Genomic DNA, 14,270 nt, shown 5'->3' with positions numbered 1-14,270 from the left:
TACTTCCTTTTTTTGCCTTAAGTAACTGTCTTGTGTAACCATAACAAACTTAACATATCCTACTAATTTGAGTGTCTCGTTTACTATGTTATGTCTAGTCTATGAGACCAGGCTGGACAGATGGTTACTTGTAGGGTGGTTGGTCGGGGTAGATGGGTGTGTGTATAACACGAACCCAAAAGGATGCAAGTTTGAATCTCAACACAGACAACTTAAATTTAGCTAATTAGAACTTTTTACTAATTACTACTTTTTAGCTACTTTGCAACTACTTAGCATGTTAGCTAACCCTAACTTTAAGCGTTTTAACTAACCCTTCCCCTAACCTTAACTCTTTAACCTAACTTCTAACCTTAACCCTAACCCTTATCCTAGCTAACCTTAGCCAGCTAGCTAGAATTCGTAACATATCATACGCTCTGCAAAATCATATCATATTTTATGTTTGGCAAATTCGTAACATATTTTACATTTTGCTAATTGATAACGAATTGGAATTCTTAATATAACATCCGAAAAGGGTGATGGAGATCCACAAATGAATACATACTATATGAAACGTATCATATCATACTAAACGTCTCGGATTTACATACAGAATAATATGAAATGGTCTGAGACCAGGTTGTCTTATGTAACCATACCAAATGTAATATATCAGCTGGATCCAACATGGATTATGCATAATTATTGAAGAACCATGGTAATGACAGTATCGATTTAGGCTTTCAGTATCAAGGTTGGTTGACTCTTTCTGTTAGAAGCATTCGATTTTGCAATCACATTTTTTTTTTTTGACTTGTGTGCCCGTTAAAACTGTTTTCACCCCGTAACATAAGGAGACACAACATGTTACGTAGTTACACTGCATTTCTGAGATCTCTATACAAAAAACTGTCCGACAGCTAGATCCAGGATTCTTACAGGGTTAAGTACAATGTATAATTTAACTAATTAATGCTTAATATATGATATAACGACAACTTACACTGCCATAAAAAAATTATCGATGACAGCTGTAACAAGTTGTCCAGTGTGGGAAATCTTCACTGGTACCATAGTTTATAAAAAGACCCATTACTGTCACACCCTGATCTGTTTCACCTGTCTTTGTGCTTGTCTCCACCCCCCTCCAAGTGTCACCCATCTTCCCAATTATCCCCAGTGTATTTATACCGGTGTTCTCTGTTTGTCTGTTGCCAGTTCATTTTGTTCGTCAAGCCTACCAATGTTTTTCCCCTTGATCCTGTCTGTTTCTAGTTCCTGTCTTCTAGTTTTCCCGGTTTTGAACATTCTGCCTGCCCCGACCCTGAGCCTGACTGCCGTTCTGTACCTTGTCACATCACACTGGATTATTGACTTCTGCCTGCCCTGACCCTGAGACTGCCTGCCGTTCTGTACCTTTTGGACTCTGATCTGGATTACCAACCTCTGCCTGCCCTTGACCTGTCGTTTTGTCTGTCCCCTGTTCTAGTAATACACTTCTGTTACTTCGACACTGTCTGCATCTTTGATACGTTGCTATAATATTAATTATACATCATATGCTTACATGTAAATCACACATGATAGTGCTGATAAAGAAATGAAGTCAAAGGCTAAAACTGGTCTTGCCACCTCATTATTAACATAAGAAAACAGTTTGACCCTTGGGTCGTATTCATTAGGCCCCAAACGGAAGAAACCTACCTGAACAAGTCAAATAAGTTATGTTTTCCTACGGTGTGAACAAATGAATATGTCCCTATTCAGACAAAAAGAGTGGTGCTTAATTCCAAATACACCAAGGCACTCCTGTAAAGCAGAAAATAATCGATAGGTGTAAGCAATATGGTGGAAATTCCACTTAGCCTATCAAAGGAGAAGGTGAAGCAATTATTATATTGCTTTAACCTAACCATTTCTCTAATATCTGTAGGAGTGTCTAGGGAGTGTTAGCTTGATTTGGAATTCAGCATTCATAGCACACTGAACCATGTGGGAGTATAATTTGGTGCCAAGGACAAAATAACCCTCTATTGTCCATCAATGTCCATATGAAGAAACGTTCCTGTTTTAGGGTAAAGAGTGCTGATCAAGGATCAGCACTCATTATGGTCTGAAAGGCAAAATTGATCCTATAATCAGCACATAATCAGCAACACTTGTGAATAAAGGCCTGTTTATGTGCATTATGAATAAAAGGGGAATAATTGTGTGGCTCCTTTTGTATTTTTTCCCCCCATGATTAGAGAATGATACCATGACAACAAACTGACAACTCCCAGTTTATATTGTTAGACATTGGCCCTGTTTGTATACCTTAAACATGAATTGTTCCTTCGTCTTTTCCTTTAGGTAACCTGACCTATAAGTGAGATGATAAGTTCAAATATGGTGTCCACCCCATTGCTTCTACCAAACTTACTGCATGAGATCAGCGATTTGCTCAAGGACAAAAGGGTGTATTTTTTAAGTATTCAAACAGGGCCTATACAGTTGAAGTCGGAAGTTTCCATACACCTTAGCCAAGTAAATATAGTAAATATTCCCTATCTTAGGTCAGTTAGGATCACCACTTTATTTTAAGAATGTGAAATAATAGTAGAGAATGATTTATTTGAGTTTTTATTTCTTTAATCACATTCCCAGGGGGTCAGAAGTTTACATACACTCAATTCGTATTTGGTAGCATTGCCTTTAAATTGCTTAACTTGGGTCAAACATTTTGGGTAGCCTTCCACAAGCTTCCCACAATAAGTTGGGTGATTTTTGGCCCATTCCTCCTGACAGAGCTGGTGTAACTGAGTCAGGTTTGTAGGCCTCCTTGCTCGCACACGCTTTTTCAGTTCTGCCCACAAATTTTCTATAGGATTGAGGTCAGGGCTTTGTGATGGCCACTCCAACACCTTGACTTTGTTGTCCTTAAGCCATTTTGCCACAACTTTGGAAGTATGCTTGGGGTCATTGTTCATTTGAAAGACCCATTTGCGACCAAGCTTTAACTTCCTGACTGATGTCTTGAGATGTTTCTTCAATATATCCACATAATTTTCCTCCCTCATGATGCCATCTATTTTGTGAAGTGCATCAGTCCCTCCTGCAGTAAAGCACCCCCACAACATGATGCTGCCACTCCCGTGCTTCACGGTTAGGATGGTGTTCTTCGGCTTGCAAGCCTCCCCCTTTTTCCTCCAAACATAACGATGGTCATTATGGCCAAACAGTTCTATTTTTGTTTCATCAGACCACTGGACATTTCTCCAAAAAGTACGATCTTTGTCCCCATGTGCAGTTGCAAGCCGCAGTCTGGATTTTTTATGGCGGTTTTGGAGCAGTGGCTTCTTCCTTGCTGAGCGGTCTTTCAGGTTATGTCTATAAAGGACTCGTTTTACTGTGGATATAGATACTTTTGTACCGGTTTCCTCCAGCATCTTCACAAGGTTTTTTGCTGTTGTTCTGGGATTGATTTGCACTTAACGCACCAAAGTACGTTCATCTCTAGGAGACAGAACCCACCTCCTTCCTAAGCGGTATGACGGCTGCGTTGTCACATGGTGTTTATACTTGCGTACTATTGTTTGTACAGATGAACGTGGTACCTTCAGGCATTTGGAAATTGCTCCCAAGGATAAACCAGACTTGTGGAGGTCTACAATTTTTTTCTGAGGTCCTGGCTGATTTCTTTTGATTTTCCCATGATGTCAAGCAAAGAGGCACTGAGTTTGAAGGTAGGCCTTGAAATACAACCACAGGTACACCTCAAATTGACTCAATTTGCCTATCAGAAGCTTCTAAAGCCATGACGTCATTTTCTGGAATTTTCCAAGCTGTTTAAAGGCACAGTCAACTTAGTGAAACCGGTAAACTTCTGACCCACTGGAATTTGTGGAGTGGTTGAAAAACTAGTTTTAATGACTCCAACCTAAGTGTATGTAAACTTCCGACTTCAACTGTATCTCTGGACCATGCAGTTATGACATAAGACGCTACTGTGAAATCTTGTTGCCCACCTGCAGGTGAGGCCTATGATGAAGAGTATGATGGCGGTGAGGTCACACTTGTTCCAAACGTCCTGGACGTACTTCCTCAACCTCTGACGCCACATCATGCTGCCCACTAAGAACGTCTGGGATAAGAGAAGACATGGGTCAATCAAACACTGTTACCTCCAGTCAGAACATATAGCTACTGTAAGTAAGTCCCAGTCATCCAGGGTGAGCGTAGATAGCTAATTGAAAAACAGAAAGGAAAACGCTGCACACTGCTACGCATGCTCCCAGGTGATATTTATTAACAACGTCTCGACCCTTAGCTCGTCATCAGGCATCCATATCCCAGGTGGGGGTGGAAGGTCCTATATATAGGGGCAGTACTCAGTGACATCACCTCCTGAAAAAGGAGGTCAAAACATTATAACATAGTTTCACAATATTAACATTTAATGTATCAAAATACATAGGATTTTTTTTTAAATTTAGACATATTGAAACTATAAAAACGGTTTCAAGTCAAACTCCTCATTATGGTAAAGAGGAGAATCCCGATGGACAACGTCATCGAATAGGCCATCATCACGACCACCGCCCTCCCTGCGTCCCCACGAGAAATGCAGAAATGACAGCCGAAATTCCTGCCCCACACACGGAGCAAGACACAGTAATAAACCTGTCCAACAGGTCTATGTCTGATACATGTTCATCTGCCCTAGGTAAGGGACTATAATTTGTCCCAACATCACATGCCAAGGACTTTGAAACAGTTATAGACTTTCAAAAGTATTTTTTTACAGTTTGAGATTGACTGAGTTTTTTGGTAATGGGATTGCTCCCTATGCACCTGCCAATGTTAATCTACTGAACGGTATTAGTCGCCAGACAGGAAATAGTGCTAATGTTTTTCCAATTGATAACCTGAAAAGACAATGAACCTGACTCTCGCCCTGAGGACAAGACAAGAGAGAATACATATTTTAAGAGGAAAAGCACATTTTTACCACCTAAAAGAAAACCCTCTTGAAACATATTGCCACCTAGTTGAGAAAGATGTAAATAATCTCCTGGATAAGAAAAAAAGAATACAAGGTATTCCACAATTTGTCCAAAGCAGAGAAATAATCTCTTTTGGAACTGAGAAATGACTCCAGTATCATCATAAAACCTGCCGACAAAGGAGGTGCAAATTGTGATACTAAATGCAGCTAACTATGATTAGGAAATTCCGAGACAACTTAGTGATTATTAATTTTACAAAAGTCTCCCAAAGGACCCTACTAATCAATTCAAGTCTCTGATCCATGATAAATTGTCAAAATGTTTGAATGAAGGAGAAATTACAAAGACCAAATATGAGTTTATGAAAGTTGACTGCCCAACCACACCTGTCATATTCACTTTACCCAAAATTCACAAGTGCATGACACCTATACCAGGCAGGCCCATTGTGACTAGTAATAGATCTCTGACAGAGAATATCTCTACCTTTGTAGACCATTTTGTGAAACCCTGGGTGATCTCCTCCTCACGTATACTAGAGACTCAATTGATTTTAGATTTTTTTTTAAATCTGTGGACCATATACCTGAAAATTCTATTCTGTGTACTTATGATGTTACCAGTCTATATACTAACATCCCCCATCAGGGCGGCCTAGAGGCCCTCAAGTTCTACCTCGACGAACGTTCCCCTAATGCTCTACCCAGCACCAATTGTACTGTGGACTTGGCTGAACTGGCACTAACCTCCAACTATTTTCTCTTCAGAGGAGACTTTTTCCTCCAGGCAAAAGGGACAGCGATGGGGAGCAGCACTATGGCTCCTAATTATGCTAATCTATATCTAGGAATGTATGAAAAACAGGTGGTGCTGAATCCAGACCTTAACCCTTTTCTCTCCAATATTCTCCTAATTCTGAGATATTTGGATGACATTATCGTGATCTATACAGGCACCCAGATTTCCATTCTTACCTATACTCTAAGAATGAACACCTTCACTTCACCATTAACTATGACCTATCACAAATCAGTTTTCTTGATGTGATGGTTATTAAGGACAAACCCTCCCTCTCTACAGATCTCTATAGGAAACCTACGGACAGAAATAGCCTCCCTAGAGGTAACAGCTTTCATCCACGTCCACTTATTAAAAGTCTCCCTATAAGTAAATTCAGTCGTATCAGAAGAACATGCAGCTCTGATGCTTCTTATCAGAAACAGACCACGGACATCACACAAAGATTTAAGGAAAGGGGATACAAAGACAATTGTGGAAAACATGCCAATGATCGTTTTGAAGGTTTAACACAGTTGGAAAGCCTTCAACCAAAAGTCAAAGAAAAAGCTGAACATGTCCCATCATGCTTTACCCAATAAGCACTGGTACATTATTGATACTGACCCACAATTGAAACCCATTTCTAAATATCCTCCATGTATGGTTTTTAAAAGACCCCCAAACGTGAGAGATATTGTGGTTTAATCTGATTACCCACCAGAGAAAAGGGAAACTTTTTTGGACAAGTTTCCGGAGGCTAATTACAAATGTGAACAATGTGCTCAATGCAGCTTTACCTACAAATGCAACTAATTTACCCACCCCCGCACAGGACAAAGATTTAAGATCAAGGGCCTGATTACCTGCATGTTCCCCAATGTTATTTACATGTTGAAATGTCCTTGTGGTCTGTCTTACAAAGGTAAAACCCTTAGAAGCCTTAAGACACGGATCAGTGAGCATGTGAAACTATGTTATTAATTATTTTTTTTTACCTCCTGTTTCAGGAGGTGATGTCACTGCCCCTATATATAGGACCTTCCACCCCCACCTGGGATATGGATGCCTGATGAAGACCCAAGGGTCGAAACGTTGTTAATACATTTTACCTGGGAGCATGAGCAGCAGTGTACGGCGTTTGCCTAGAACTCCAGCACCTGCGGAAAGTACCTGGATGTGCGTATGTTCTTCAGTTTTAGATAGCTAATTGCTAATCGATATTGCTAGTTAGGTAAATGAAGTCTTACAAGCATTAAAAGTGCCATAAAGAGTTAATAATGTATAAACATTACATATGTAGACCCTGTACACATTACACTACACCAGTATATCAGTTAGGGTTAGGGTTTTTGCCTTTGGCGCCAACTGCAGGCTATTTTCTTATGCAGGGGCAATAAGAATGCAGTATATCCTGGTACTAGGGACCAAATCTTGGTCCTGGAGACCGAAAGGGGTGCACATTTTAGTTTTTGCCCTAGCACTAAGACACCTGATTCAACTAAAGGCTTGATGATGAGTTGATTAGTTGAAACAAGTGTGATAGTGCTGCAAGGGCAAAAACTAAAATGTGCACCCCTTTGGGTCTCCAAGACCAGGATTGAGAAACACTTCCTTCAGTCATCTTTCTCTTCCCACCTCTCGGATCTCCTCACAGACGATGGTGAACACCCAGAAGTACAACACACACTCGGCGAAAGCGGGGCCTCGCGGGGGTGGCGGCTTAAAGTCCACCAATAGCACGTAGGCAAACAGCAGAAGGAACAGGAAGTACATCAGAACGTTGCCTAAAAAGGAAGTGACGGGTGCGAACCAAAACTGCCGCCATCGGGATAGCACAAAAGGCCGTTTAGGTGGGGTATTGGGCCTGCCTGAAGAAACAGAGAAAGATGTACATAGAAATACGAACTACTGCACACTAATTTACATAAAGTAATAATGTACACATACATTTATATCGAGTACTACTGTACCATTACAAAACCAATAGACCTGTTTCAGGCATATAACAGACTCTTTAAGACTAGAACATTAGATGAACTTGAAACATTCGTGAAGCACAAAATCGATAATAGCGTGATGCAGAATGTTGAAACCTGCTAGACCACATTCCGAACTGAAGTATGCTGATGAAATGTAGCAATTAAGAACCTATGACTTGATGGGTGTGTATGGCTTGGTAGATTTGCAGTGTATGGAGCTCTATCTTCAACTAAAAAGAAGTGAGGGACATTGGAGAAAATAGGGGAATGGAGATATGAGGGAATGTAATAGTTTACTCACTTTTTAGAGGATATCTGGGACTATTAGGACCCTGTGTATGATGTTCACTGAAGTAAAAATATGAAATTGCAATGAGGCATTACATTGACGTCCATTCACATACTCAGTGTTTTCCACAAGCACATGGAGTAGCCAGCCAAATAGAAAAATGTGCCCAATTGATTTTTTGCAGAACAAGCTGTATTTTGCTCTCCTTTGGTACATTCTAATGCCTTGATTCCATCCGAAACCCACAGCGAAAATATTGAATACTTTATTGAATTTGTTGTGGTACTATCTTTAAATTAATGAAACGATATTAGTACAGTGTATTGTTAGTTTTGGATAAAAAAAATTAACAATACACTGCCAATAACAGCTGTGGTGGCAGCATCATGTTATTGAGCATGCTTGTCACCGACAGGGACTGGGGAGTTTGTCAGGATAAAAATAAATATGAAAGGAGCAAAGCCCAGGTAAAATGTTAGAGGAAAACCCACCTCAATGTTCTGAAAACCTAACTCTCAGAAGGGTTTTATTTTTCTTCGGGACAATTACACAAGTTGTTACGTAAAATGCACACCAGATTGGCTTTCCAAGAGGTGTTGAGTGTTCCTGAGTGGTGTAGTCTCAGTCTACACATGTTGTGTTCGGCGCATGTGACAAATAAATCATGTTTGATTTGATGTCCAAACAAATTTACTGAGGCTGAGCAATTTTTTTGACAAAACCGTTGGATATATATTACCCTAAGACTTGTGTAAAGTTGGTAGAATCTTAACGAAAATTATTCACAGCTGTACTGGATGCCAAAGGTGCTTTCACCAAGTACTAACTCAGAGGGGTGGAGAATTATCCCATTATGATATTTCAGGGGGGCGGGGTTCTATAACCTTCTTTCAGGTTGTGTAGATTTGTAGAGAAAAAATATAAAAATTTTAGATTTAATTTTAAGGCAGCAAAATGTGAAAAAAGTTAAAGGGGTGTAGACTTTCTATAGGCACTGTATATCAAAAATACAAACTACATCTTCAGTTCACTTGTCCTGATGCGATACCATGGACATATAACTGCGTTTTATGATTTATGAATGGCAAGGATGAGATCGACTTTATTCAGTCAGTTCGACAACATTTAGAAGAAATTAGTCAAGCTTGCTGTTCGTCAATCAAAGCAGAGTAAAGAGCATATGTGCCACCCCTCCATGGCTGCATATGAAACATGCCAGGGTCCAATGTAAACTTTTTTTATCAATGGCCCGGTCGGCCCAAACTGGCCCAAACAGAATTTCTACTGTCCCAGACATGGTGTAGTTCTTAAATGTATTGGGATCATGCAAGGCCTATAGGTTGGACAGGTTTGTGACTCGCGCGAGCGTGGTGGTGCTTGAATGAACGGCCAATCATATTGCTCAAATACAAATAGCATGTCGGGCCAGTTGCTGACAAGATTCACAGGCCCAGCATGTTTTTACTGGCCCCAGAACAGTGTGATGGCACACTGCACGCAAAACAAAATACATGAATGTGCCAGAAAACAATAGCCTAAGTGGATTTCGACTCATCGTTACCACATTATATGGGACATACAGATTCACTCAAATTATATGGGACGTGCAAATTCATGCTCTCTCCCTCCATGTAAAGAATTTTGACTGCAACCACAGCACACACAACAGGTTACCAGGCACCGGGAGGCGGGACAGACAGCATACTGGGCACAGACGTCAATTCAATGTCTATTCCATGTTGGTTCAACGTAATTTCCTTGAAATTACGTGGGAACAAAGTTGATTAAATCAGTGTGTGCCCAGTGAGAGCAGACTGTCAAACCAGTAGTGTTTCCCTGTAATCGCTCACTTTGTGACTGACTGTCCTATCAATAGATCGCAACTAGGCAAGTCAGTTAAGAACAAATTCTTATTTACAATGACGGCCTACCCCGCCCAAACCCGGATGACGCTGGGCCAATTTGGCACCGTCCTATGGGACTCCCAATCACGTCCGGATGTGATACAGCCTGGATTCGAACCAGGGACTGTAGTGACACCTCTTGCACTAAGATGCAGTGCCTTAGACTGCTGCGCCACTCGGGAGCTAAAAGACGCATATCGTTCATTCTAGCGGAAGAGGGCTCCGCAGAGCTTTTTCTGACGAGTGAATTGAAAAATAGCCTAATTAATTTAAGTGGAAAAAGTAGCTGGCTGAAAATGAGTCTGTAATCAGCTGTATAGCCGACAACCGGCACTAGTGGAAAACACTGCATACTTGCATATTAACAAATGTTATAGTAGGTATATTTACATGCAAACACATAACAGGTGCACACAACACAGACAAGAAAGCAAACGTGGTGAGACATACAGTATGTACACAATTTAACACACACACACACTAGAATGTAATTGGGTTTTTAGAGGGAAAGTTACATGTGCTTGATGTCAGAGAAGGAGAAAATTGTTTCTCCATAAAGGCTGTCACTGTCTCTACCCTGTGCAACCTCATCAGGCTTCCCCGGCTCCTCCAATTCCCTGTGAAAGACAGAGTTTAAAGTATAAATAACTTTGAAACTAAGGTACTGAGGGCCAAATCCTAACCATTGACATCAATGCAGATTTACGTAATCAGCGACTTAATCCCACACATTGCTAGTGATAAGAGGGAGAAGCAGAAAGAAAAGCACACATAAAGAAAGGGTTTTCCAAACACAAATTGATATTCACTTTTAATCAAGGACTAGGCGTAATCTGGGTCAGACAAACAGACACTCCCAGACAGAGGTGGATGTGGAGGAGGTACTAAAGGTACCTGAAGGAGATGAGCTGGGTGTACATCAGAACGGGACAGAAGAAGGTGAGGAGGAGTTTCCACACCTCCGTGCTCCTCTTCATATCCCCCCACCAGATCTGAGACAGGAGAGACTGGAGGGGAGGCACATAGAGATGTCGAGTTTTGCAATTTATTCAATCTATTGTAGCCTATGATGTCACGTTATGCTCCTGTATACAACTTCAAATGTACATGGTTACATTCTATGCACTGGAGCATCCAAGACGCAGTGAAATATGATTACAGACGATGAAAAGAATGCGCAGGTTGAAATGTTTTGTTTAATTAGAAGGCAGAATAGCCCAGCCAAGTAGACAGACAGACAATACAGACAAGCCAGCCAGCCAGACAGACAGACAGACAGACCTGTACTCCATCGTGGCTGAAGAAGAGGCGGGCGTCGGCGGCCATGCCCATCTTTAGACAGGTGGTCCCTCCCCATACGGGAGACTTCCTGATCAGCAGGGTGAAGGAGCGACTCTCACTGCTCTGGTAACACTTACTGAATACATCTACAGAGACGGATTTAAAGGCCTGCATTATTTTAGTGATGCAGATCCAGTTTTGGACGTGTGTAAAATCCCCTCCATGATATGGGCTACATGTGTCCATGCCCATCATGAAACAAGAGATGAGAACCTCTGTGAATATCGGTGAACCTTGTCTTTAGAAGTTATTTTCTTGTAACAATTGTTTGTTTTCCATTTCACATGTTCAAAATCCAGGGCCTCTGTAGGCTATCTTTACCTTAGGCCTAGTATAACGAAGGCTGGTTCAACAGAAATTTTATGATATCATTACATTTGACATTTGTTGTTTTAAAATGTTATTAAAACCGAACATGATTTACCGTCCTGATTTTATGGTGAGAACGTCGGTGGCAAGCATTCGATGCAACTTTTGGAGAAGTGTGTATGCGATCTGTAAAATGGTTCCAATGTTTATAAAACATTATATTTGGGAGCAAGTTGCCTTGTCTGAATTATATGCCCATAGGGAACAATTATGGTGAGTGGACATTCCCCCTTTCTCTTTATATTGGATCTTTATCCAGCTCCTGTGAAAAGTTAGGATATACGTAAAACCCTCCATAGTCTAAGTTGCCTTGTCTGAATTATACGCCCACCGCGAACATTTATGGTGTCTGTAACTGTACTTAGCCTATTTAAAACAAGTTTTTGTTTTGTTTTTATTAGAATTTGATTCGAATTAGACATGGTCTTTTTAGGCCTTATCAATAGCCGAGTGAATTTAATCTTGCTCATTGACTACGTTTGGCATGTCCACAGACTGCAATTTACAGTAGGCCTAGCCCATATATCAGTGCGAATGCTATAGCATATGTTTAACAAACTAGGTTATAAGAGACTAACATTCGAATTGGAGTTGATGACAACGCAATACATGAAAGATCGTAAATACAAACTTCAAGCAACCACATTATTTAACCATGGAGCAGGTTCTGATTGGCCAGTGAGGGTCCAAGCCACAACACACCCACAAATTGTTTATTCATCAAAACCCAGCCCTTTCGCGCCACCTTCAGTAACTGCGTCCAGAATTATGATTGTGAAAATAGCAACAATATTTCTGGCACAGCCCCGAACCTACAGCATAACGCTACCAACAGCGCTTAGATTTACCATTGCGTTAGGGTTGTTAAAATAGAGCCCCTGGTCTCCGGCGGGGAGTCGCATGTGAGATGAGAGCGAGGAGTGTTACCACTACACCAGGCTCTGCACTGTTTTCCGCTTTTCAACCTTCACAATATTATGGACGAAATGACATAACACCCTCTCCATTATCACTTTTCATGTTTCTATAAAAAAAAAGGTATCCTCTCGTCTCACCGTGAGCCAGGTTCTCGAACCTCTGCGCTAGCTCCTTCATGGCCAGCTTGGTCTCCGTCTCGCTCTCCAGCTTGGACAGCTCCCGTAGGATCTTACAGCCGCTCAGAGCACTGAGGACCGACTCGCCTGCCATCTCCCAGAAGAAGACGGCCATGTCGTTGCGGTTCTGCAGCACAGCCCAGACGAAGAGACTAGCCCAGGGAAAGAGACAGCGCTTGTCCTGGTACACACAGTCGCCCCGCAACAACTTACTCACACGCTGAGAGAAAGGGTGAGAGGGACGGCGAGAGGGGGAGAGAGAGAGAGAGATGATTGGGGGGAGTTCCAATAACGAAATTAAGTATCTTAGACCAAATATGCAATTTAATTTACACGTATCAAAGTACAAAGCCCACAAAGAGTGAATACAAGGAGAAAATGGAGGGAAATGAAGAAAAATAAACTATGCAAAAGGAAAGAAGGAGATAGGAAAATCTATGTGATTGAGAGTACCTTGAGAGCCTTTCTCTGGGAGGAGATGTTCTCCAGCCCCAGTGGTGAGTGGTAAAATGGCTGACACACATCCCCCATCAAGTCCTCCAGGACTCTCGACACCTGAGAAGAAAGGGAGAGAGGACAGGGTGGTGGAGAAGATAGAGGGGGAAGATAATATGACAAGAAAAGGAGAATGAGGAATGATTGATAAACCATATTAAAAGCATAGGGATGTTTTGTCATGTCCATTTCAAATAACAGCAGGTGCTGTTTTCATACAGCCATAATCCACAACTAAACATTTCCAGATCTAACAGAAATAACTAACCCTCCAGAACTAGATTCAAATAGCATTCATGTTCATTCACCTGATTGAGCTTGCCTGGTGCAATGGAACCCAAAAGTGCAAACACAACCAAAGTACACTACATGACCAAAAGTATGTGGACACCTGCTCGTCGAACATCTCATTCCAAAATCATTGGCATTAATATGGAGTTGGCCCCCCCCTTTGCTTCTATAACAGCCTCCACTCTTCTGGGAAGGCTTTCCACTAGATGTTGGAATATTGATGCAGGGACTGGTTTCCATTCAACCAAGAGCATTAGTGAGGTCGGGGTACTGATGTTGGGCGATTAGCCCTGGCTCACAGTCAGCGTTCCAATTCATACCAAAGGTGTTTGATGGGGTTGAGGTCAGGGCTCTGTACAGGCCAGTCAAGTTCTTCCACATCGATCTTGACAAACCATTTCTGTATGGACCTAGCTTTGTGCACAAGGGCATTGTCATGCTGAAACAGGAAAGGGCCTTCCCCAAACTGTTGCCACAAAGTTGGAGGCACAGAATCGTCTAGAATGTCAATGTATGCTGTAGCGTTAAGATTTCCCTTCACTGGAACTAAGGGGCCTCGCCCGAACCATGAAAAACAGCCCCAGACCATTATTCCTCCTCCACCAAACTTTACATTTGGCACTATGCATTGGGGCAGGTAGTGTTCTCCTGGCATACGCCAAAACCAGATTTGTCTGTCAGACTGCCAGATGGTGAAGTGTGATTCATCACTCCAGAGCACGCGTTTCCACTGCTCCAGAGACCAATGGAGTCGA

The 14,270-nt window shown here is 41.6% G+C and overlaps 1 protein-coding gene across 1 annotated transcript in view; it reads right to left on the bottom strand.

Moving 5' to 3' along the window:
* Positions 1 to 14,270, bottom strand: part of LOC139570574 (transient receptor potential cation channel subfamily M member 4-like) — a 70,292-nt gene that overhangs the window by 26,023 nt on the left and 29,999 nt on the right. The window contains exons 12-19 of the mRNA XM_071392540.1: positions 13,183 to 13,284; positions 12,691 to 12,949; positions 11,207 to 11,352; positions 10,820 to 10,932; positions 10,441 to 10,542; positions 8,034 to 8,080; positions 7,389 to 7,621; positions 3,993 to 4,108 (exon numbers count right to left, since the gene is read on the bottom strand). Of these exons, the coding sequence (XP_071248641.1) occupies positions 3,993 to 4,108; positions 7,389 to 7,621; positions 8,034 to 8,080; positions 10,441 to 10,542; positions 10,820 to 10,932; positions 11,207 to 11,352; positions 12,691 to 12,949; positions 13,183 to 13,284 (1,118 nt within the window). The remainder of the gene's footprint in view (positions 1 to 3,992; positions 4,109 to 7,388; positions 7,622 to 8,033; positions 8,081 to 10,440; positions 10,543 to 10,819; positions 10,933 to 11,206; positions 11,353 to 12,690; positions 12,950 to 13,182; positions 13,285 to 14,270) is intronic.

This window comes from Salvelinus alpinus, chromosome 3 (assembly GCF_045679555.1).
Source record: "Salvelinus alpinus chromosome 3, SLU_Salpinus.1, whole genome shotgun sequence".
Lineage (NCBI taxonomy): Eukaryota > Metazoa > Chordata > Actinopteri > Salmoniformes > Salmonidae > Salvelinus > Salvelinus alpinus.
The sequence above is the reverse complement of the archived record's forward strand: the minus strand, read 5'-3'. Positions and strand labels throughout refer to the sequence as shown.